This window comes from Chiroxiphia lanceolata, chromosome 25, assembly GCF_009829145.1.
Source record: "Chiroxiphia lanceolata isolate bChiLan1 chromosome 25, bChiLan1.pri, whole genome shotgun sequence".
Lineage (NCBI taxonomy): Eukaryota > Metazoa > Chordata > Aves > Passeriformes > Pipridae > Chiroxiphia > Chiroxiphia lanceolata.
Window position 1 is genome coordinate 3,377,250 of NC_045661.1, and position 22,243 is coordinate 3,399,492.

At 48.9% G+C, this 22,243-nt stretch overlaps 4 protein-coding genes across 4 annotated transcripts; 2 read left to right on the top strand and 2 right to left on the bottom strand.

Annotated features, from left to right (window-relative positions):
• Positions 1 to 507: 507 nt before the first annotated feature.
• Positions 508 to 6,595, bottom strand: WDR77 (WD repeat domain 77). The gene is made up of 10 exons (XM_032710559.1): positions 6,380 to 6,595; positions 6,091 to 6,276; positions 5,331 to 5,472; positions 5,190 to 5,239; positions 4,203 to 4,273; positions 3,822 to 3,876; positions 3,484 to 3,555; positions 3,283 to 3,391; positions 2,757 to 2,825; positions 508 to 2,395 (listed from the first exon to the last, which is right to left on the bottom strand). The coding sequence occupies exons 1-10, from the start codon at positions 6,558 to 6,560 to the stop codon at positions 2,236 to 2,238; spliced, it is 1,095 nt and encodes a 364-aa protein (XP_032566450.1). The 5' UTR covers positions 6,561 to 6,595; the 3' UTR covers positions 508 to 2,235.
• An 89-nt stretch (positions 6,596 to 6,684) lies between these two features.
• Positions 6,685 to 10,069, top strand: ATP5PB (ATP synthase peripheral stalk-membrane subunit b). Its single transcript, XM_032710560.1, has 7 exons — positions 6,685 to 6,825; positions 6,910 to 6,955; positions 7,441 to 7,586; positions 7,716 to 7,879; positions 8,356 to 8,481; positions 9,006 to 9,185; positions 9,914 to 10,069. The coding sequence occupies exons 1-7, from the start codon at positions 6,798 to 6,800 to the stop codon at positions 9,983 to 9,985; spliced, it is 762 nt and encodes a 253-aa protein (XP_032566451.1). The 5' UTR covers positions 6,685 to 6,797; the 3' UTR covers positions 9,986 to 10,069.
• A 2,615-nt stretch (positions 10,070 to 12,684) lies between these two features.
• LOC116798275 (transmembrane protein C1orf162 homolog) lies at positions 12,685 to 14,070 on the top strand. Its single transcript, XM_032710562.1, has 3 exons — positions 12,685 to 12,803; positions 13,214 to 13,293; positions 13,872 to 14,070. Exons 1-3 carry the CDS (start codon positions 12,707 to 12,709, stop codon positions 13,929 to 13,931), a joined length of 237 nt encoding a protein of 78 aa, XP_032566453.1. The 5' UTR covers positions 12,685 to 12,706; the 3' UTR covers positions 13,932 to 14,070.
• A 2,907-nt stretch (positions 14,071 to 16,977) lies between these two features.
• ADORA3 (adenosine A3 receptor) lies at positions 16,978 to 21,936 on the bottom strand. The gene is made up of 3 exons (XM_032710669.1): positions 21,927 to 21,936; positions 18,654 to 19,330; positions 16,978 to 17,739 (listed from the first exon to the last, which is right to left on the bottom strand). The coding sequence occupies exons 2-3, from the start codon at positions 19,001 to 19,003 to the stop codon at positions 17,142 to 17,144; spliced, it is 948 nt and encodes a 315-aa protein (XP_032566560.1). The 5' UTR covers positions 19,004 to 19,330; positions 21,927 to 21,936; the 3' UTR covers positions 16,978 to 17,141.
• Between the last annotated feature and the right edge of the window lie 307 nt (positions 21,937 to 22,243).

The window sequence follows — 22,243 nt, forward strand, 5'->3', positions numbered from 1 at the left end:
GCCAAGCTGCACAACAGGAGTGACTCTTAAACTGTTGCTCTTCTGTGCCTTTCTTATGATAATGAAAAACCCAAATAGAAATGGTAAAAAAACCAAAAGGAGATACTCTTTAATGCAATGTGCAGAGTTAGGGAGGTGCTGCCTCACCCCTGGTCGAGGGCAGCTGCTGCCATCCTGTGGCACAACAAACATCTGCCAGCTGCTAAAAGCACTTACTTTCTTTTGGTCTTTAATTCTAAATCCAGAATTAATATATCAGTAATGACCTGCTGTCCATATAGATTTCACCATCCACCATGGCTCTTTTTTGTTGTGTTTTGCTTATGTGTGGCAATAGGAGGAACTGGATGTTTGACATTTAAAACTTTTCTTTTTAGCTATGCACAGTGGAAACCCAAGGCAGAGTTTTGGGAAGAAAAGCTTCCTGAAAACATGCAGGGCACAGAGCCTGCCTTGACCTAGTGCTGAAGAATTGTAGTACCCTGGCATTAAACAGGAATACAGTGATCATTTATTTAAGAACAGTTTTAATATCAGGGACTGAAACCACAACTTCAACAGTGTGAATGATCTCAGCTGGCTCTTCAGTGCTACAGAACTGGCCCAGTGAAACTTTAAACCCAGTTACAAATGAAAACTATGATTTATTTAAAAACCATCTTCCAAGACAACTTTTTCAGAACCAGCACAAGACCTGTTTCAGTACAGCATCAGAGGTCCCCAACAGGGGACTTTGTGGTTCAAAGGGGATTTTTTTGAGGAAACGTGTCAGTTTTTATCATCATTTACCTTTTCCTTTGTCATACACTGCTCTAGAACAGGAGGTTTGCTCTGTAAACACCTGTATGACATGGGAGTTAAAGAAGCAGCAGGTGAGGTTTACAAAGACTATGAGAAAAGTCCAGAGCCTGGGAAAGCTTAGTCTGCCTAAAAATTAAGTGTGGGCTTTGCACAACTAAACCTATGTGTATGCAGGGATAAACACTGGAAGCAGTGTACATTTAAGTGTTGCTATCATGCTAAAGAACCAGTGGTAACATTCATTTCAACAGTATTTTTGTTTCATTAGTCAGGACTTGCTTAATTCTGTCTAGGAGATACTAGGCCAGACCAAGCCATATCTAGAGCAGCAGCAATTCATGCAGAGCAATGACTTTTTTTTTTTTTCAGTTAAATATGTTCCAGGGAAACGGTTTAGTTAGAAATGGATGTGATATATGACAAAAAAACACCTCTAGGGATTATGTGGAGTCTGTTTTGGGGATTATGGGAGTGTTCTGTCCCCTCAGTCGCTGGCACAAAAGTCACTCATCACAAGTGCACGAGGAGCCTGGTTTATCACTAAGCAGAGCCTGTTACAGGAGCAAGCAAATGACAACTGAAGTCCTTAGTCCAGTTTTTCCCTTACAGAAACCTTTTGTTCACAGGTCTTATCTTTGAGTAAACCGCCTTCAGCCCAGAGGAGATGAAATATGGTGTCAAACAGCACAGCAACTGCTCACTCCTGGCTTTCAGTCCCTTTAACTGGCCCTGGGGCTGAGCATCACAGGTCCCAGGATTTCAGCACCATCACAAAGGTGTTTAATTACAGGGCTACAGCTGGGAGCCTCATTTTACAGTGTACAGGACTCCTCACACCAAGCACAGGTGTCAATACCAGTGCACAAGCAGTGCTCAGCACAGGATCCACACTGGTACTGAAGCCCAATGCTCTAAACCAAGGGCTGCATTAAGGACAACACTGGAACCCTTCTAGTCTTCGAATTAGAACATGTCTTCCCATTCCACTGGAAGAATTAAATTTCAGAGCAAAGAACTTTGCTCAAGGGCAAGGCTCTCACACCCACCTGAGAGGAGGTGTGTTGTTAACCTCCTCAGAAAATGTTTCTGTTAATGCCATGGGTGGTTTGGAGGACTGAGGGAGGATTCAAGCCTCTTTGACTTAGTTTATTTTTCATTACACCTAATTCCCCATCTCTCCAAGTCTCCTCTGTACCTGAAGCAATTTTTTTTTTCTGGGTAAAACTGAAGTCATATTACAGAAGCACTCCTGAGGAGAGGGCAAAGCTTGGTTTGTAACTAACTCTGGCCTAATTCAAAATTACTACAGGAACCTTCTGAGCCACAAGCCTCAAGGCAGACAACAGACCATCCCCGCTCCAGTTCACACACACCTTTGACTTCAGCAGAATCAAAGTGATGCCAGGAAGGAACTTGGACCATGAGTTTATAAAACTATTCTTTTACACAGTTGACTCCAGAAGCTTCACCAGTTGGTACGGGGACAGTGTGATGTAAAACCTGATGATCCCATCCAACTGTAGTGAGCAAGGCATCGTCTGAAGGAGACCAGGATAAGCCTTTAACAAAGTCTCGATGAGAACGGTTTCTGAACCTGCAAAACACCAACATTCCATTAGCCAGGAAACACTGAGAGTTTATGGGCTTCTTCTGCAATTCCTAACTGCTAGGGGTTTTTTTTTTGGATGATGCTCCCCCATTTAGGAATATTTTCACCTCAAGGTTGCCCAGAGAGGTTGTGGACTCCCCACCCCTGGAAGTGTTCAAGGTGAGGTTGGACAGGGCTTGGAGCAACCTGGGCTAGTGGAAGGTGTCCCTGCCCATGGCAGGGGTAGAATGAGGTGATTTTTAAGGTCCCTTCCAACCCAAATCACTCTGGGATTCTACAGATAAATAATTAACTTGAGAAGACAGTAAGACAGCCAAAAGAGTGAACATGTTCTGCCTGTACTTACACCTCTGAGAGGTCTGAGTCAAGAACAGCAACTGAACAGTCTTCACTGATTGAAGCCAGTAAGGGTGAACTGGAGGACAGAGATGAAATCATGCTTAGAACAATCAAATACACGAATTGTTAGGGCTAAACTTATGAAAAGTAGGATTCTTAGTGATCCTCACCCAGGTACAGTGAATTAAGAGGCACAAAATCTTACAAAAATGTTTTCATCATTGTTTGGCAGGTTGTCAGTGCACTGAGAATATTTTATTAGTCAGAAAACAAGTGATCCTTCTCTAATCAGAGGTGGCTGTAATTAGAAAAATCCCCACAGCGAGTGGGTCAGTAATTCTGAAACTGCAGAATTGTTCTCACAGACATTCACACGTGTCAGAAGTGAGATGTGGTTTGGTTTACTCTATTTGCTACAATCTTCTGGATAAGAAGACAACTAGAACTTTCTTTTTTGTTTCCCCCCCCCCCAAAATAATCAGGTTTTCCAGGGGATGCAGTCATATGTTCTCCAGCAGGGTATCAGACTGTACCTGTGTGCAGAGAATGCAAAGCCCGTGATGCTCCGGGCGTGCACGGTGGCACTGAGGGCAGAGTCAGGATTCTTTGTGTCTACTAGTGCAACTGTTCCACTTTCATCACCTTGAGCAGAGGGAGAAGGAAGTTAGGAGGCAAAATGGTCACTGTGAAAACAAAAGAGCTTGGACCTGCCTGGTGAAAGGGAAGGTTCTTACCCAAAACAAAGATGTCACTTTTCTGTGGGTGCCACATGATTGAGGTAGGGAGGTAATTACAGGCACTGCAAACTGCAAGGGAAGAAACTGGGATGAGTGTGGAAAGAGTCAGAGTAAGAATATCTTTGTACTATCTCATTTAGCACTTCTACAGCACTAAGACAAGTATTTTAAGCTTATCATACTTCTGTGACAGTGTTAGACCTCCTTAGGTTTTAACAGGCTTTTCTAGGATCACATCACTAGACTGGGAGTTAGACACAGAAGTCAGGCATAAAATAATTTATTTCTTCCAATACAAGCTCATGCACAAGCAGTGAGTGTGTACAGAGACATACCAATTCGGGTAGCTGGTTTAGGGCATCTGGTGTCCCAGAGTAAAGTTCTGTTGTCCTATAAATCCAAAGGGAATAAAAAGGGGTTTACAATGTCTTTGTGGCATAAACTCACATTCACTACAGAACTGCTGCTGACCTCCAGCCAAAACCATCCCCTCCTCTTCCTTTGGGTTAAAATGATGCTGCCATTAACTGTAGCCTTACACCCAGAACTAGGAGCTCCCAAAATTCAATACAGACCTGTAGGAATCAGCTTGGTAAGCTGATTATCAATTCATCAAACTGGAATACTCTACTAACTCAGGTATGCATTAAACTGTAAATAACTAAAATTAAATCTCATTTTTATCAGGCAGATTTAGACAACAGAGTGAGCTTTACCTCAGCACAGGACAGGAACACAGTGTCCTTACCAGGACAGGAAGCCACACATGTCACTGCTGCCGAGTGAGCTACCAAAGCACAAAAGGATAAAGAGCCTCAGAGATTGTATCCAACTTTCCTGCGTATTCCCAAGAACCTCTGAAGGGTCAGCAGTGTAACTAAGAACAGTTTATGCCCAGACACCCAGCAACTTCCACTCAGCAACGGCCAACTGCTTCCTACCAAAGCAATGAGCTGCCAAACCCAACCACAGGTGCCTGTGACACAGCTGAGCTTGAGGGAACCTCTCCAGACAGGATCAAAGTGTGACAGAAGGGGGCTTGGAAAAATGAGAGAGAAGGACTTTTTCTATGGGCAGACAGTGACAGGACAAGGGGCAATGGTTTCAAGCTAACAGAGGGAAGGGTTAGATGTGATATGTGGAAGAAATCCTTCCCTGTGAGGGTGGGGAAGCCCTGGCACAGGTTGCCCAGAGAAGCTGTGGCTGCCCCATCCCTGGAAGTGTCCCAGGCCAGGTTGGACAGGGCTTGGAGCAACCTGTTCTAGTGGAAGGTGTCCCTGCCCATGGCAGGGGGTGGATTGAGATGACCTTTAAAGTCCCTTCCAACCTAAACCATCCTGTGATTCTATGATTCTGCAGTATGGTCTCTGCTGTTCCAGAGATGATGACACCAGCATCTCAAATGGGCTGTTGTTCAAAACAAATATGGCTCAGGAGAAGAGATTTCAGTGCAGAAGAAATACTCTAAAATACACTTCAGGGATGCAAGGCAAACTAAACCTTACAGCATTTGTTCCGTGGGGAGAAACGAACAACAGATTACAAAATAAAACCATGGCAGAAACTTCACAAGACTGGCAAATATACAGTCACAGCCCTGAGTGAGGTGGGAGGTCACTGGAGATGCTGCAGGAGGAAGCTCAGCCTGCAGCAGGAGGTGAGGGGCCAGGAGGAGCAGGGCAATGGGGTGGTTTGGAACTCACCTCTGTAGGAGTGCAGCACCGTCTGCTCCGGGATGTCCCAGACCTTCACACTGTGGACAAGAGCGAGCAGTCAGCACCCAGCACCAGCCCTGGGGCACTGGACACCAGGCTGGGGGCACTCACCAGGCTGGGGACACTCACCAGAAGTCCCTGCCCCCGCTGACAGCCTGGGTGCTGCCAGCCAGGACCGACACCGAAGTGGCAATGTCATCGTGCTCGTATTTACAGAACTTGTTCACGATAAGGGTCTCGTTCTCCTCCAGCTCCCACAGCTCCACGGCACCTGGGGGGTGTGGGGGGACACTCACCTCAGTGAAAGGGGAAGGGATACCCACCTATGACACCCACTTCAGTGAAGGGGAAGGGAGAAGACACCCACTCCAGTGAAAGGGTAAGAGACACCCACTTCAGATAAGAGGAAGGGGACACCCACTGCAGTGAAAACATCTCCATGAGACAGGGAGAGGGTCACCCACCTCAGTGAACTGGGGATGTCATTCACCTCAGAGAAGGGGAAGGTAACACCCACCTCAATGAAGGGGAAGCGAGGGGACACCCAGTTCAGGGGAGGAGGGATGTCACCCCCCTCAGTGAAGGCAGGGGCAAGTGGGCAACCGCCTCAGAGAAGGGGAAGGAGGGAACACCTCAATGAAGGGGAAGGGAACACCCACCACAGTGAAAAGGTAAGAAAAACCCACCCATGAGATGGGGAGAGGGTCACCCACTTCAGTGAAGTGGGGATGTCACCCACCTCAGTGGAGGGTGTCACCCACCTCTGCAAAGCAGGGATGTCACCCGCGTCCGTGGAGGGGCGGGTGACACCCACCTCAGCGGGAGAGGGGACACACCTCAGCAAAGGATGGGGAACAGGGGAGAAGGGGGGGGTATCCCCGTTGCTTACCGGAGTCGGAGGCCACCAGGATGCCCCTATCCGCCAGCCAGCACAGGTCGGCCACCCCGGCCTCCGTCTGCACGCCGGCCGTGCAGAACCCCTCGCTGGGGGCGCGCCGGGGGTCGGCGAACACCCACAGCGACCCGGCCCAGCAGCGCCCGTTCAGCCCGGACGCGCCGAGCAGCAGGGCCCCGTCTGCGGGAGAGAGACAACGAGAGACGCACCATGGGAGCCGTGAGGGGACCGTCTGGAACACCCCGGACACCCCTCACGCCGCTGCCTCCCCCCGCCCCGTTACCTGCGCGGTACCGCGCGCGCTCCAGGTGCCGCTCCATGCAGGCGGGCGCGTTGGGCGGGATGTTCCACTCGGGGCCGGCCGCGGGCGCGGGCTCGCCGTCTACGGGGGCCGGTGGAGCCGCCGCGTCCCCCGAGGGGCCCGTGGGGAGCTGCCGGAGCGGCGGGAGCGGCGGCTCCTCCATGGCGGGAGCGGCAGCGGGAGCGGAGCCGGCGGCGCCCCCCACACGTGTCTCCCGCCGCCGCCTCCTCTCGCGAGAGCGCCCGCCTCCCCGCCCTGCCTCTGAGCGCAACTCTCGCGAGAGTTCCTCCGCCGCCATCTCAGCGCTGAGGCGGCCGGGCGGTCACCGGGACGAGGGGTCGCGTCCCGCCGCTCTTCCCGCTGCTTTCCCGGGGATTCCCGCTGCTTTCCCGCTCCGGCCATGCTCTCCCGCCTCGTCCTCCGCGCCGGTGAGTGGCCGGGGGTGGCGGGGGGTCTTGCTGTGTTTGGCCGGGCTCTGCCCTGACGCGCTCTGTGCCCTCTTGTCCCCCCAGCCCCCGCCGCGCTGAGGGCGCTGCCGCCGCCGCCCGTGGCCGTGGGGTGAGTACTGTGGGAGCTTCTCGGAAACCAGCCTCTGTTTGCGCTTAAGCAACGTTTTCTGGGGGTTTGTCTTCATTTTTCTTATTAACGCTCTGTGAGTGTAAAATAGGGACGGTGGGAAGGAGCCTCTGGAGGTTATTTAGTCCCACCCACTTCCTGGAAGGAGGTGCGTCCAATAAATGGTAACTTCATCGAATCACAGAATAGTTTGGGTGGGCAGGGATTTTAAAGCTCATCTCATTCCACCCCCTGCCATGGGCAGGGAGACACCTTCCACTATCCAAGCCCCGTCCAACCTGACCTTGGATGCTTCCAGGGATGGGGCAGCCACAGCTTCTCTGGAGAACCTATTTTAGTGCCTCACCTGTTACCTGCTTATTTAATTGGAAATCTCTTTGAGCCTCATTTGAGAGTGGTTTTGGGGATTATTTGTGTCTGGTTTTTTAATAAGAGCCATAATTGAAACTTTTTGTTGTTGTTTATAGTGTGCTGCACGCCACAAGACAAGTACACACAACTCAGCAGAGTTTGGCTCCTTTGCCACCTCTACCTGAGAAAGGAGGAGAAGTTCGTCATGGTTTGATCCCCGAGGAGTTTTTCCAGTTTCTCTACCCTAAAACAGGAGTCACAGGTTAATATAGGCTATTTTACTATTTACTAATACAGGTTTTAACTTTCCTATATTGCTTTTACCATTTTTAGTTATGTAGTTCTGTCCACAGACTTGTACAAATAATGCTGCTTTATTTTTTTTCTTTAGGGCCCTACATGCTGGGAACTGGCCTCGTGCTTTACCTCCTTTCCAAGGAAATCTATGTTGTTAACCACGAGACAGTGGCAGCTGCTTGTATATTGTCAGTCATCATTTATGGCATCAAGAAATTCGGGCCTGATGTGGCAGCTTTTGCTGACAAACTTAACGAGGTAACAAAAAAAACCAGGATCTGACTTTGTAGTAGCTAATAAGGAGTGGTTTTGTTAAAGTATAAATGGCTTCAAACTGGCAGAGGGCAGGGATGGGTGGATATTAGGGAGAAGTGTGAGGGTGGGGAGGCCCTGGCACAGGTTGCCCAGAGAAGCTGTGGCTGCCCCAGCCCCGGGAGTGTTCAAGGCCAGGCTGGACAGGGCTTGGAGCAACCTGGGCTAGTGGAAGGTGTCCCTGCCCGTGGCAGGGGGTGGAATGAGATGAGCTTTAAGGTCCCTTTCAACCCAAACCTTTCTGGGATTCTGTGATTTTGAACCCTAACTCTGCTTTGCCGCCCTTGAACCTCAGCCCTGGCGCAGGGCAGTTCACACAGACATTTCTCAAATCTTAATGCACCATTCCAGAAGCTAATTGCAGATTGTTTTCCTTCGGCCTGGCTTTCATTCTGAAGGGTGTTTCTTGCTTCTTCTTCCAGGAGAAAATGGCCAAAGCTCTGGCTGTGAAGAACGAGGCCATCGAGGGTCTCCAGAAGGCCATTGAGGCGGAGAAGAAGGAGCAGTGGCGGGTCGAGGGCCGCTCTTACCTCTTTGATGCAAAGAGGGTACGTGGTGCCAGCTCTGCTGCCCTCCCCCCTGCAGCCTGCCCTGCCCAGTCTGGGAGCCTCTTGTACTCCCAACACGTTACAGACCGTTTGCTGTCTGTGTGTTGCACACAGGGCCACTTCCCCCACCTGACCCAGAGACTCCAAAGGAGGGAGAAGGACTTTTTATATGGCAGATAGTGACAGGACAAGGGGGAATGGCTTCAAACCGAGGGAAGGGTTAGATTAGAGATTAGGAAGGAATTGTTTACTCAGAGGGTGGGGAGGCCCTGGCACAGGTTGCCCAGAGAAGCTGTGGCTGCCCCATCCCTGAAGTGTTCCAGGCCAGGTTGGACGGGGCTTGGAGCAACCTGGGCTGGTGGAAGGTGTCCCTGCCCATGGCAGGGGGGTAGAAGTGGATGATCTTTAAGGTGTCTTCCAGTCAAACCATCCTGTGATTCTGTCCCTCTTGCTACAGAACATGTTCTGCTGCTGCTTTGTGTTCTTGCCAAGCATTAACCTCCTGACTCCATCTGCTTGTGCAGAATAACGTTGCCATGCTGCTGGAAGCCAACTACCGGGAGAGGATGATGATGGTGTACAACGAGGTGAAGAAGAGGCTCGACTACCAAGTGGCCCTGCAGACCCTAAAGAGGCAGAAGGAACAGGATTACATGATTCAGTGGGTGGAGAAGAACGTTATTCAGAGCATCACACCCCAACAGGTATTTGCTGGGTTTTATCTGCTTTACGTTTTAGTCTGTACAAAGATTTGCTACAAGGGATTCTAATTTAAGCCAGGAGATGATGGGTGTCCTTGGGTGACTTCCAAATGTGGCTGCAGCACATTCCTGCTGCTGAGGAAGAGCTAAGGAGCCCAGTTCCTGGGTACCAGGTGCTTATGTTGCTGAGATTTAAACTGGGATTGTGTGTAGCATTTGTTGCTGCAGCTCAGAGCTGAACTGTGATGAGATGTGCAGCTCAGAGGGCAGGGGACTCAAAGTTCTCTGTGTAGGACCTTGGCAGATCAAGATCTGCAGGTGGCCTCTGGGTGTCCTTGCTTTTAAGGAAAGAAACAGAACAAAAAAATGAAAACATGTTCCCAGCACTTTGTACTTTTGTTACCCAGAGCAGCTGTGGCTGCCCCATCCCTGGAAGTGTCCAAGGGCAGGTTGGACAGGGCTTGGAGCAACCTGGGCCAGTGGAAGGTGTCCCTGCCCATGGCAGGGATGGAACTGGATGAGCTTTAAGCTCCCTCTGAACCCAAACCATTCTGGGATTCCACGACTTCCACTCCTGCTTTAGTGCAGGTCCTTAGTTGGATGTAATCTCCGATTTCATCACATCCCTTTAAATCTGTAACTCAGGGGTGTGAAAAAGGATGATCTAAAATGCACTAAGAATCTATTTTGCTTGAAATGTCTGCTGACAGCTGTTTCCCCCTCTCTTGCAGCAGAAGGAGAGCATTGCCAAGTGCATCTTGGACCTGAAGGCGCTGTCCAAGGGTGCACATGCAGCAGTGTGACCTCGTCTGAGCCCACTGACATGTCTCAGTACATTGCTGGTGGAAACTATGAGTCTAAAACATCATTAAACAAACAAACCCCAACCCCTGTGCAGTGTTTCACTACCAACAGTCGTTGCCTGGTTGTGTTTGAAGTCGCTGGATGGGTCACACCAGCCACTGCTGTTTAGAGTGGGGCATTAGTTGCAGGCACAGCGTGGGTTGGATTCCTGGTGTGGTCATGAACGCTTGCAGAGATCACACAACTTCACAGGGACAAATTCTGCTGCTCAAACTGATCTCTGGGTTAGAATTCTCTGTGGTAACAACCCACAGATACCTGCTGTCATTGCAAACATGTTCTAAAATCGGTGATTTGTGCTGCCATTGACCTGGTCCTGGGCTTGGAGGGGCTCTGAATGAATGTCCTTGTTCTCAAAAGGAGCTGAAAACCCCTTTTTCACAACAAAGCTTTGTGTAGTGATGAAAGTGTTTTGGTTCTGGGAAAAGAGTGATCTGGCAGGAAATATGTCAAAAGCTACCGGAAAACATGACTTCAGTGTTAAGCTTAAAACAGGGAAATGGGTGAGTTTAGAGGGTGGGATTTTTCTGGATTTTCATAGGAAAAAAAAAACCTGTTGGTTTGGATTTTTCATCGTGCATCAAGAGAAATAATTCCATGTCTATTATGATAAAACACACAGAATAAACCTCTTCCATTTGGTTTCTGTGGGAAATTTTTCCCTGCAGGATTTTGTTATAACTCAAATATCCCAGCTGAGCCAAGCACTGACCTGTGTAAGTTCATCCTTTGTGTGCTGGGCAGTGATTTATTTAGTACATGAACTGCAGTGAGCAGGGTGGGGTGTGCCCAGTACCCACTTTATGAATTGCTGCAAATCTCAGTGGGGGAAAAGTGAATTTTCTCCACTTTTCAATACCACAGCACAAAACCCGTGTTCTTTGGGGGTCAGAACCTGACTTTTAAGCCAGTCTAAACTGAACCTGCCTTACTTCTTTTAGCTCAACAGTTCCAGAAAAGGCAGGTGCACAATTTCCTGTCTTGTGATAATTTAAATAAGAAAAGTGAAGTTGCTCAACTTCCACATTTTTGTAACCCCACGTCTCAATGACATTGGAGCTTTTAGCTGGTGTGACAGATTCTTTGCACAGAGCCAAGTGGTTGAACTGCTGTGCTGGCACCCCAGGAGTCCTCCATGGTGGGAGGTAAGATGGAGCTGCATCATTTCTTGTTCCTTTAGTTCTTGCAAGCACAAACTGGGAGGTTTGGGGTTGGAAACTGGGAGCTCTTCATGGTTTGACTCCTGTGCAATGTGGGCAACAACGGGGTGCAGTAGGAAAAGTGGCAGCAGCAGAGTTTAATTGTCATGTGATATTGTCACGTTGTGATATTTTCACATTATTCACAACATGCATATTGCAAACCCACGTGGTGAGAAATACCAGGGCAGGGATTTTGTAGTAGGCTGTCTTTTTAATAAAGACTCCCTATCTTTTAGCCCTGTCTTCAAGATTCCAGCCCCAAATTTGGGAAGAAACCGTTCCTGCCTTGGTGGGAAGAGTCAATTTAACTTGAGAAGGGAAAACATCAAGAGGGGAATTTTTCAGAGCTGCTGATTATGAAAACGTTCACAAAGTGGACTGGGTTTTAGCTCTTGCAAAAATAATCCTGTGGGTGCTTTTTAAGTCTTAAATATCCTCCATTTTTGGGGGAAGAAGGCAACGTGCCCATCAGGGCGTAGTGACCACGTGTGCCAGGAGCAAGACACTGGGAAGCAGGATTGATGCTGAGGAACTGCTGGGTTTGTGTGGCTTTGTGCCAGTTTTATAAGATTCCTAAAAAAATGGATAAAAACTAAATCAAGTCTTTGAGTTAAAAGAGGGTGACAGGTTTGTTTTGCTTACATACCTATGTATATAAATGCATTTTTTCCTCCCCTCCTTTCAGCTTCTCTTTCTGTCCATTAATGCTTGGAGAGAATGGGAGGCCGTTCCTCACAACCAGGTATTTTAGTTTTCAAGCAGTTTTTTTAGCTGCAGTGTTCTTGCCTGAGCTGATGTTGTCCTGACCCAAGGGCTGCTGTGGGGGTGTGTGGAAGAACTGCATGGCTGCCAGAGGCTGCCCTGAGACAGTAATGACATGAACAACTGCATTTGCCTGTCTGGTGGTTCCACTTTCAGCCCCCTGATGGAGAGATGTCTTACACACAAAATAACACTGCCCTGGGCAGACACGTGCCTGAATGTAGTTCTTGTTGTCTGGAGAAATTTATATGTTTTAAAACCAGTTTTTGATTATTTATTTTTTTCTGTTCCAGTTACACCCACTTTTACTACTCCCACTGTCCCCACCACTGTCCACACCACCATCCACACCACTGTCCACACCACTGTCCACACTGAATTAGAAGCTTCACAAGTTAAATGCTGGTTTGAGAGGTAAATGCTCCACCTTTATTTCCTGCCTCCAAACCCTGAGACTGCAGCCTCCTTCTGCAAGGGAGGGGGTTTATGTCATATATTTGATGTCCTGGGGTTTTAAAAAGTTCATTGCAATTTCCTAGCCTGTGCACTAGTGATGCTTAAGGCAGATATGCACCTCTTCATCTCATACTGCTTGGGATAAATGTGTTAACACTCCATAAAGTTTGCTGAATTTGAGCACTGCTGATGCTCCAACACCTCTGTTAAAACTGGGGCTTCTGACACGATTTTCTGTGTATGAACAGTCGTGAAATACTGTACATGTCACTGGCCTTCATCTCTGGCATCCTCCTGACTGTCCTGGTTTTTGCCATCATCTACCTCTCCAGAAAAAGTGAGTAGCACAGTGGAGGGAGGAACAGCAGAGTGGTGATAACTGCAGAAGTTACTCTGAAATTTCAAAATTGTGTCTGCCTTGAGTAACTCCTGAGTTGATGAACAGGTCACCCCTGCCAGTAACTCCTCAGGGGCTGTTTTCGTGGGAGAAGTAACTTTGACCACTGATGAGCTGGGGAGGTTTTTGTTGGTCGTGGGTTTTTCTCAGCCCAACCCTGGCCACGCTAAATTCTCAGTCCCTTTCATCCTGGCCACTTCCAGCAGTTGGGCAGGGACTTGGCAGCCCAAAATGCCCACTTTGCAGGGCAGCTGTGTGACAGATTTTACAGGTTATGTGTCTGTCACCCACCACTGAGCCCTTCCAAACACAGTGCAGACAGCTGAGGCTGATATCCCTCTCCTTCCCAGATTGCAAGAAATCCCACCAAAATTTACAAGGGGAAGTTTGCTTCCAGGCAGCACCTGAGGAATGTGCCAGGAACACCCAGGTAAAGGTCACAACTGTTATTTCTAACCCTTGATGAAGAGACTTCACATTCTTGACAGGGTGGTGAATATTAATTTGGGGATGGGAGGGAGAAAAGTCACTTGCTTGAGAGACTTGAGTGTTAGTCAGGAGTTCTTTTGACTAAGGAAACGGGCTTTCTTTGGGCATCCAAGGCTTCAGCCTGTGTTTATAGAAGTATAGGGATGTACTGAGGAGGTCCCTGGACAGTAGGAGGAAAAATACAGAGCTGAAACACCATATTATACTCCCCATGAATTTCAAGGGTTTAACTAAACCTCTGATTAGGCAGTTCAGGAGAAATCTTTTTAGAAGGCAAGGATTTCTGCAGTTTGCCTTTGTGATATTAATTCTTTGGTAGCCCCTAAACTTGAGACTTGACCCAGGATCCTGAGCCTGACTAACCACTGGCACAAACCAGCCTAGTGTATATTAATTTCCCAAGTGTAAGGACAGACTGTTTATGGTGTGTGGTGTTGAGGACAAACTAAAAGTGGTAAATTCCTGCTGACTGGCAGTGCTTAAACACTGTAATGTTTGTGGCTTCTCTCCCATCCTCAGAATGAAGTTACCTACAGCACTCTGGTCTTCCAGCGGAGTCAGACACCACTGGCTGTGTGATGACGAAGTTCCAAGAGAAATAAAAATGGGTTTTTTCCACTTTCTGAACGTCAGAAGCCACCAGAACGTTACACCAAGGCCTGCAGTGCCCTGAGGGTGCCAGCACTGCCATCTGTAACATCAGCTCTTTTTATAGTTACAAGGGGAAATTCAGGTCTCCCGTTCCAAACCGATTGCCAAAGGTTGTGGGCAAATTGAAGGTGGTTTGGTTTTTTTTTTTTTAATACATTATTTCCCCATCTGTAGAAATCTCCCTGCACTTGTAAAGTTTCCGTTACTGAGCTACCAAGGAGAACTGAGAAATGGAAATGTTTCTCTGCATCTATCCACGTCTGGGCCCTTGTGTTTCCCTTTTCTGTCACCAGCCATGGCACTTGGCATATTTTTTTGATTGCCAAGTGCTCTGATTAGTTATTTTCTGATACTGAAGTGATGATAGTGAAATGTTTGTGTGCAAATGCTGCTTCCTGGTCGGGTCCTGTAAAAGCAATGCACGATCACAGCGTGACAGCCAAAATCTCTCATTCACGTGTTATTACCCACAATGTTCTAAACACGTTGTGAAGAGGGAAAAATCATCCCATTTGGCATCAGCTGGGGAATAAGTTACCATGAGTGACTCTGAGCAACCAAGGAGAAGCTCCTCTGCACGTTCCCACGGATGGGAGGTTTGTTGTCCCGGGGAGTTCGGGGATCTCCAGCTGCTCAAGGCTGAATGGGAGGGATGTTTCCTGCTGGCTCAGCCCTCGGGGCCTCAGAAACCTCCTTGTTTGTGGTCACCAGAGAGTGCCAGACTCTTGCAGGTACTTCTGTTTTCTGAGAACGCTGATATTCGCATGCGTGCTGTTCAAACACTCCTCCGGAGGGATCTCCGGGGCAGGACAAGAGTCCTACAAACTCCCACGAGCTGCGGACGAAACATCTGAGAGGCTTCAGAGGAGCGATGCTGGATGTGCCACCTGATGGCAGCACCAAGCCGTGCCTGGGCTGGGTTTAATTCCGCTTAAACGCGGGGCTCTGGTGCCTTTCCAGCCCCGCTCAGCAGAGCAGGGGCTCCACCTCTGCCACCCTCGGTGGGTTGTCCTGTCTCCTCCTCCCGGCAGCTGCTGGAGGTCCAGGGGACCACGTGAAAAAGTGCGGCTAAAACACTTCTATGTTCTGAAATTTGGTGTGTGGGTCAGGCCACAGACTGTTCCATGGTCTTTGCTGTTATCTGCTCTCATCTCAGTCGTGGCAGTTTCTTCAAGTTCTATTTAAGAGAGAAAAATACCATATTACTCCTTAGTATTTTTAGCTGTGAAGAGACTCATGAGAGATGTGTGGTTTGTGCACAGTGTTTTTTAGTTTAGTTCAATTTTTGTTTAAAATTAATAACAGTGTTACTCCGCTGCCTGACAGAGAAATAAGGTCTGATGATTTACCTGGCTTGAACAAAGGTTACTCCCCCACACCAGTAAGTTAGAAAAACAAGGGAAGGTGGCTCACCACAGGCTTCCCCCTCCTCTAGCCCAGCTCGGGGGTGTTGGGTTTTCATGCAGGTGTTTCCTCACTGAGACTCAGCACAACCATTTCATGTCCACTGTGAAACGCTGCCAACCCCAGCACAGCCCTTGGGTGTGTGTACCTGGGGGGCTGAGGGTGGCACAACCCTTGGGAGGTGACACAGAATCTCTTTGTTGTGTGGCTGCTGCTGAGCCCCAAACTCATCCCAGAGCATCCCTCTGTCTCTCCCTTTCCCGTGCCAAGAGCTCTGTAGGGTCATGCACAGCTTTTAATGGCAGCCACCTGCCAACTCTTAAATAAAATTCCTGTAGCTCCAGGAATTTGTGACAAGTGCATCTGCTAATCAGAACAGAGGATTCTGTGTCCTCTGTTTCTGGCTCTCCCATTTTCACTATTTCAGGAGGTTTCTGCTTAAAGTGTTTGCACTCTTCTCTCCCTCAGGACAAGCTTTCACAGCAGGAATGTGTCTGAGTGTGTCTGTGTCCAGTATAAATTGTCCAGCTCTAGGAGGGTAAGTGGAAACAGCTCATGGGTTAAATGGTGCTGTGAAGGATGCATGGACAGCAGTGCCTGTGATGTTCCCTGGCATTTTGGAGTTGACATCTGGTTGCAACGTCAGAAGGGAGAGCAGGGAGCTTGTTCTCAGAAGGCAGGATGACTTCCCCTGCTCTCAGTCCCCTCTCTGTTCTTCCTCCCAATCTTTGTACCTTGTTCCCTTGGAGTTTGACAGGCAGCCTGCCAGGAATCTGGTGCAGTGTTGCTCCCTCTTTCCTCAGTTCACACAGAAACACATCAGCAAAGTCCCCTGTGCATCGTTCTCACGAATAATTTCCTGCCCGTGAGGTGGGACCTGTTTTTCTGCTGAAAGCAATCGCTTCCATCACTGATCATTAGAGATCATGTACCAAACTCTGATGTACTTGTGCAGTGCCTTCCTTTGGCTTGTTTATCTCTCAGGTTGAACTGTGTAACGAGGCAGAGCTTTGGCCTGGGACAAGGGTTGCATCAGATGAGAAATGAGATGTCTGGTCTCAGCTAAAGGAGCAGATGCCAACGCTCTCTAAGATAAGTAACAGGATGATGCACTCCCTTTTCTGCTTTATCTAGACTACTTTTATTATTTAAAGATGGACAAGAAAGTAGCCTGGCCTTTAATGACCTATTTTCAGTTTGACCCATGTTCCTTAAAAAGGGGCTGTGTCAGCTGTGGTGTAATAATTAGTGCCATTTTTGTGCCATCCTAGGCAACTAAAACTCTGCAGGCTGGTTTGTTTTGATTGTCAGGGGAGGATTCAGCAGGCTGAATCAATGTAAAATCCATCTAATAGTTATTATTATTCATGACAATGTGACAACCCTGGCTGCAGCACAAGTTGACCAGACTCAAGTTTTAGTCTAAATGGACAGAGAAGACAAAAGGTGTGAAAACAGCCAGTGAGGTTGTGAGCTGCTGGATTACAAACAGCAAGGAACACATTTAGCCTGGTTTTCAGTCAACTCTTCCAACCCTTATGTTAAAAAAAACCACAAAAAAACCCTCGACACTAGACAGTACTTCCTTCTGTATTTTGAACTGATATAATACAAAGACATATATTCACATACAGCTTTAGGGTAACCTTCAGATCTACATGTTGCTTCATTTTCCCATGAGTTCCTTAGCAAAGCCAAGTGGTTTATCAGTTGCCTGGTCTATACAGTCTTAATTTATGACGGTGGGTCTGTTGTTTGCTCTGTAAGAGCCAGGTCTGGTTTTTTGCACAGGATATAGGTCCTCAAAATCAAAAGGTACGTGCTTTTGAACTTCTTTATCTTGCAGGCGTAGACAATGGGGTTCATGGCAGAATTGGCATGGGATAACAGGATTCCCAAGTACATCCAAAACTGGGGGATCTGAGTCTCAGGGTAAAAATAGGAAATGCAGTTTATAATGCACAGAGGCAACCAGGATATTGCAAACAGGAAGAGAACGAGCGCAAGAGACTTGGCCATCGTGAACTCCTGCCCATAAAAAGCTCCAGCCCCTCTCACCCTGGTCGTGCCTTGACTCAGCTTTGTCCTGATGATGTGGAAGATTTCAGCATACAGGGCACACATGATGAGCAGGGGGCCAAGGATCCACGTGAAGAAGCCAAAATACACCATGTGATCCGTGCTCATCACGGACATGAAGCGGCACCGGAGGAAGTTGGAGTCCCCTGACTTGTTCCAGCCAAACATGGGGACGAGTGCAACCAGCAGGGACAGAGACCAGCACAGCCCCAGTGCCCACCAAACTCTTCTCTCTGTAGTGATTCTTTTGTACCTGTGGGGGAAGAAAACCCAGGCTGTGCTAAACGGGAGTGTTTAAAATAGTAAAGGATGGTTTCAAGCACTCACACCTTCAGATACTAAAGTTTCATTATCACAAAATGGAGCATTAGTTTTTTGTTGTTGTTTTTTTTTCAAGGGGGGAAACCAAATCTTATCTTGAGACAAGACCCAACCCTACATTTGTAACAGTTACATTGCAGCATCAGTAAGAATTGTGCTTAACTTCCCCTGTTTATAACTGGATGTTTTCATCCATATTATTTATTGTTTCACTATGATTTTAGTGCTTCTCTTGCCAAGATACAGCTTTGCTGCTATTGGCAGTTCTATCTTATTTCTCACCTTCTTTGGGTGTACCTTCGTCTTTATTTTTTTTTATGCCACTTGAAGGACTAAAATGTTGTTTTGCTCTTCAAATTCATAGGCCCTTTCCCTTGAAATGATGATTTCTTTGATGCTTGAGGTTATGCTTTGCATTTTTAGTTTGTGTGCTTTTCCACTCAGATATAAACAGCAAATGACCTAAGTTTACCCTTAGTGTGTTTGTTACTACTTCTGTGTTTTCAGCAAACGCTAAACGGAATTTTATTTACAAGACCTGCCTCAGAAACCCTAATAATAACTATTAGATGGATTTTACATTGATTCAGCCTGCTGAATCCTCCCCTGGCAATCAAAAAAACCCAGCCTGCAGAGTTTCAGTTGCCTAGGACGGCACGAAAATGGCGCTAATTATTACACCACAGCTGACATAATAATTTGTGCTGTAATAATTTTTAAGGAACATTAAAGGCCAGGCTACTTTCTTGTCCCTCTTTAAATAATAAAAGCAGTCCAGATAAAGCAGAAAAGGGAGTGGCATCATCCTGTTACTCATCTTAGAGAGCGTGGAGGTGCAGCACTCACCTGGTCGGCAGCTTCACTCGCAGGTACCTGTCGATGGTGATGGCCAGGGGAAGGAGGATTGAGGTGTTGGTGAAAACCACCATGAGGCAGCACATGAAGAGGCAGGTGTAGAAGTGCAGGGTGATGCCCAGGCTCACCACGATGGCCAGGGGCACCACCAGGATCCCCACGGCGATGTCGGCCAGCGCCAGCGAGGCGATGAAGCACAGGGTGGTGTTCTGGAAGGTGGAGCTCAGCCTCACCACCCAGATCACCAGGACGTTGCCCAGAGTGGCAAACAAAGCCACCAAGCACTCGGTGCCAATGTAAATGCCATCCAGGCTGCTCAGTGCCAGGCTGTTGTTTGGCATGATGGTGCTCCCACCCTGGCCTGAGCTCGGGAGGAGACACGGGCATGGATAACCCTGTGTGGGATTTGTCTTCAGTGGCTGGTGCTCAGTGACTTCAAGGTGCAAACTTCTTTCAGTATTTCACGTCCTCCGTGCTCAGGCAGCAAATCAGGTGTTGCCTTCCCACAGAGCTGCAAACTCCTCAGCACCCAGGAGCTGTTCCCCTCTCTGGAGACATCTCCTGAAGCTCACAGCTTCCCTTCGGCAGCATCGTGGCACTGAAGTGCTCTGGAAGGCTGTTTTGAAGGAAAAAAATGGAAAAGCTTCCACACTCCTGCTTACCAGCAACTCATAAATAAAGACTTTAACTGCTTCCTCTTTCGAGCCACAGTTTTACAGGTCCGAGAAGGTCAACCCCAGCTGATGTGCAAAGCTGCCACTTATCACTCCAGATAATCACTCTGCAGTCACTGTGGCAAATGAGGCAGCTCAGAGGATGTTGAAGAGCACTGCACTAAATTCCAACACCCAATTTAATCCAGGCTGCACCATTCCAGTTAAGGCCCTGAGGTGGCTGAAGAACACTTTTTACTTGGACCTTTCTCAGCCTGACAAGAACACTGGTAACACGGGTGATGTTTTCAGTGAGAGCCCTCGTTTCTGCTGGAAATCGGTGTGACAGCCAAGCTTGTCATGTTCAGAGGGTGCCATATTTTCCTGTGCCTGGTTTGTGGAAGATGGAAAAAGTGAGGGAAGGTGTGGGAAGCGATGGGAAGAAGCAGGGAGAGGGTGTGAAAGCTGAGACGTGCGGGGAGCCCGGCGGTTGTGATGCCCCACTCCTCCCAACGTGGGTCTGCAGTGAAAGAGCTGCTCCCATCCCGGATGGAACTGAGGAGAGAGGCAAACAGGAGCTCCCTGACATGAGCTGTAGAGTGACATGGCTCTTGGGCAAGTAGGAATGCTCCTTCTCCAGGGATGAGCAAGGAGCAAGGAAATGATTAGGAGGATGGAGCCTCGTTAGCATAACAAATCCTGAAGTGACATGGGGTGGTACTTGGTTTCCCAGACACAGAGTCCTCCATCTCTGCCACCCAACTTTCTGGAAACACTGAGCATGGGGAAGTGAAATCAGCCTGAGAGCAGACAGAGCCAGAAATAAATGAGACTTCTTTCCTCCCTGCTATCCAAAGAGTTGGACACGTTCTGATTCCTTGAAATCAACTTTAGTGCTTCTTGCTCCCTGACTGCAGAGTGTTTTGGTGGAATAACTGCTGGGAACATGGACAGTCCCAGCCTGCAACTGAACTTGGCTGTGCTGGCAAAAATCGGATTGAGGAACTTAATTTAAGGCAGATGAGGTTTCTAGAAGGTAGAATTCAGCACAGTACTTCTGAATTTTGGACATAAACAGCCCCTGATATCCAAAATGTCAGTGGGCAGCCTGGATCAGATCTGTATCATGACAGAGGCTGTGACTGTGGTGCCTGAGGAACTGGTTGGGTGGTGACATCCAGAGGGAGATGGTTCAATGGCTCAGTGTCCTGGTGGACATCAGGGACAAGTGCTGTCCCTCAGGGGTCTGCACTGGGCCCAGTGTCATTTAATGCCTTCATCAATGGCAGACAAAGGGACTGAGTCCTGGACAGGGGAGAGAAAATATAAGGAAAGCCTTGTGGGTTAAAGTAAGGACAGGGAGAGGTCACTTGGCCTTTGCCAGGACTTGTGGAAAAATTAATTACCAATCAGATCAGAGTAGGATAATGAGAAATCAAACCAAACTGGCTGCTGGCAGCAGAGTGTTCACCATCTGAGGATGCTCTGACTGGGCTCGATGGGGCAGCAGCACCCACTGGTGGAAAGGTGCTTTGGGATGGGAGGAATCGAGTGGCTTCTGGGTGAGGTGGTGTTTGCAGCAGCCCGTGAGGTTCCACAGCCCTGGATCTGCCCCTCCCTTTTCCTTCCCAGGCAGGTGCTTTCCCATGGGGACACTGTCTCTGAGGGAGGTGCCACCAAACCCAGCAGAGCTGCACCCCCTGACTGGGGCTGAACTGGGCTGTTTCCACCCAGCACCCCCTGTTCCTGTTCCCACAGGTTCCTGCTGGGGACAGCACAAGGTGCACTGATATTCTTCAGATGTTTCCTCCGCCAGGCAGCATCTGTTTCCTGTCCTAAATATGACAGAACCAGGGTGCTGGGAGGCTGTGACTCCTCTGTCACCAAAGCACGATGAGCCTGTGTCCTTCTCCTCTCCCTGCCCCACATGAGCACAGCTTTCCCTCAGCCCTGGGGTGCTGTGGGTGCTGCATCCTCCTTCCCTGGGCACTCAGCTCTTCTCCCACTGCCTTCCTGCAGCCCCACTCTCAGGAAGCACCGGGCTGGAGGTTTTTACAGCTTGCAAAGTGTTTAAACACTCCCTGCACAGAGGAGCCAAATGGGGCCGGAGTGTGGGATCAGGGAGCGTTTTGCTGTGGAAATCAGCTCTGCCCCCCCTTCTGGCTGCTTTTTACCGGCACCCAACCCCGGATCCCGGCTGGAGGGCTCTCTCCTCTACTTCTCTCCCCTTTAGTGCTCCATAAGCACTCACTGTGCTCCCACTGGGCGGCTTAGGGAAGCACATGCCAGTAAAGCTGGCAGCAGGAGGGACTGGGAGCGAGAAGGATCAGGCTCAGCCGTATGAGGGTCCGGGATTCACCTCTCCCTTCCTCCGTGGCATCAGTGGGGCATCAGCCATCGAGCAAAGGCACAGTCTGCTCTGGATAAGTGGGAGGATGATGCTGAGGTGGATGATACAGTTCTTCACCAGCCCCTGAGCTCCTGGCTATCACTGAAACCTGCCCCTGTCCCCCAGGGCAGCTCAGTCCTTCCCCCAGGGCTGTGCTGCTGCCAAGAGCTGTAGTTCAGAGCTGTGTCCAGGTGTGACCCACCCCAAGGTAGAGGAAAGAACCAGATGGAAGGAACTTTGTTCCCCACCACCTTTGGCTCCCATTGCTGCTGTGTGGCACCCACCCAGCTCTGCCCTCCCCTGCCCTGCCTGCCCAGGCTGCAGCCCGAGAGAAACCCAGCCCTGGGTTTGCTGCCCCCCAAACCTGCCCGGCTGTGAGCGGGGCTGCAGCTGGAGGAACGCTGTGAGCCTGCAGTTTAAGGCTTTGGTTTAGATTAGGATTCAGAGGTGTATTTTTAGCTCACATCATTTAGCTGAGCCTGTGGAGAAGGCGGCTCCAGGAGGAGCCCGTGCTGGGCAGGTCGGGATGAGAGCTGGGT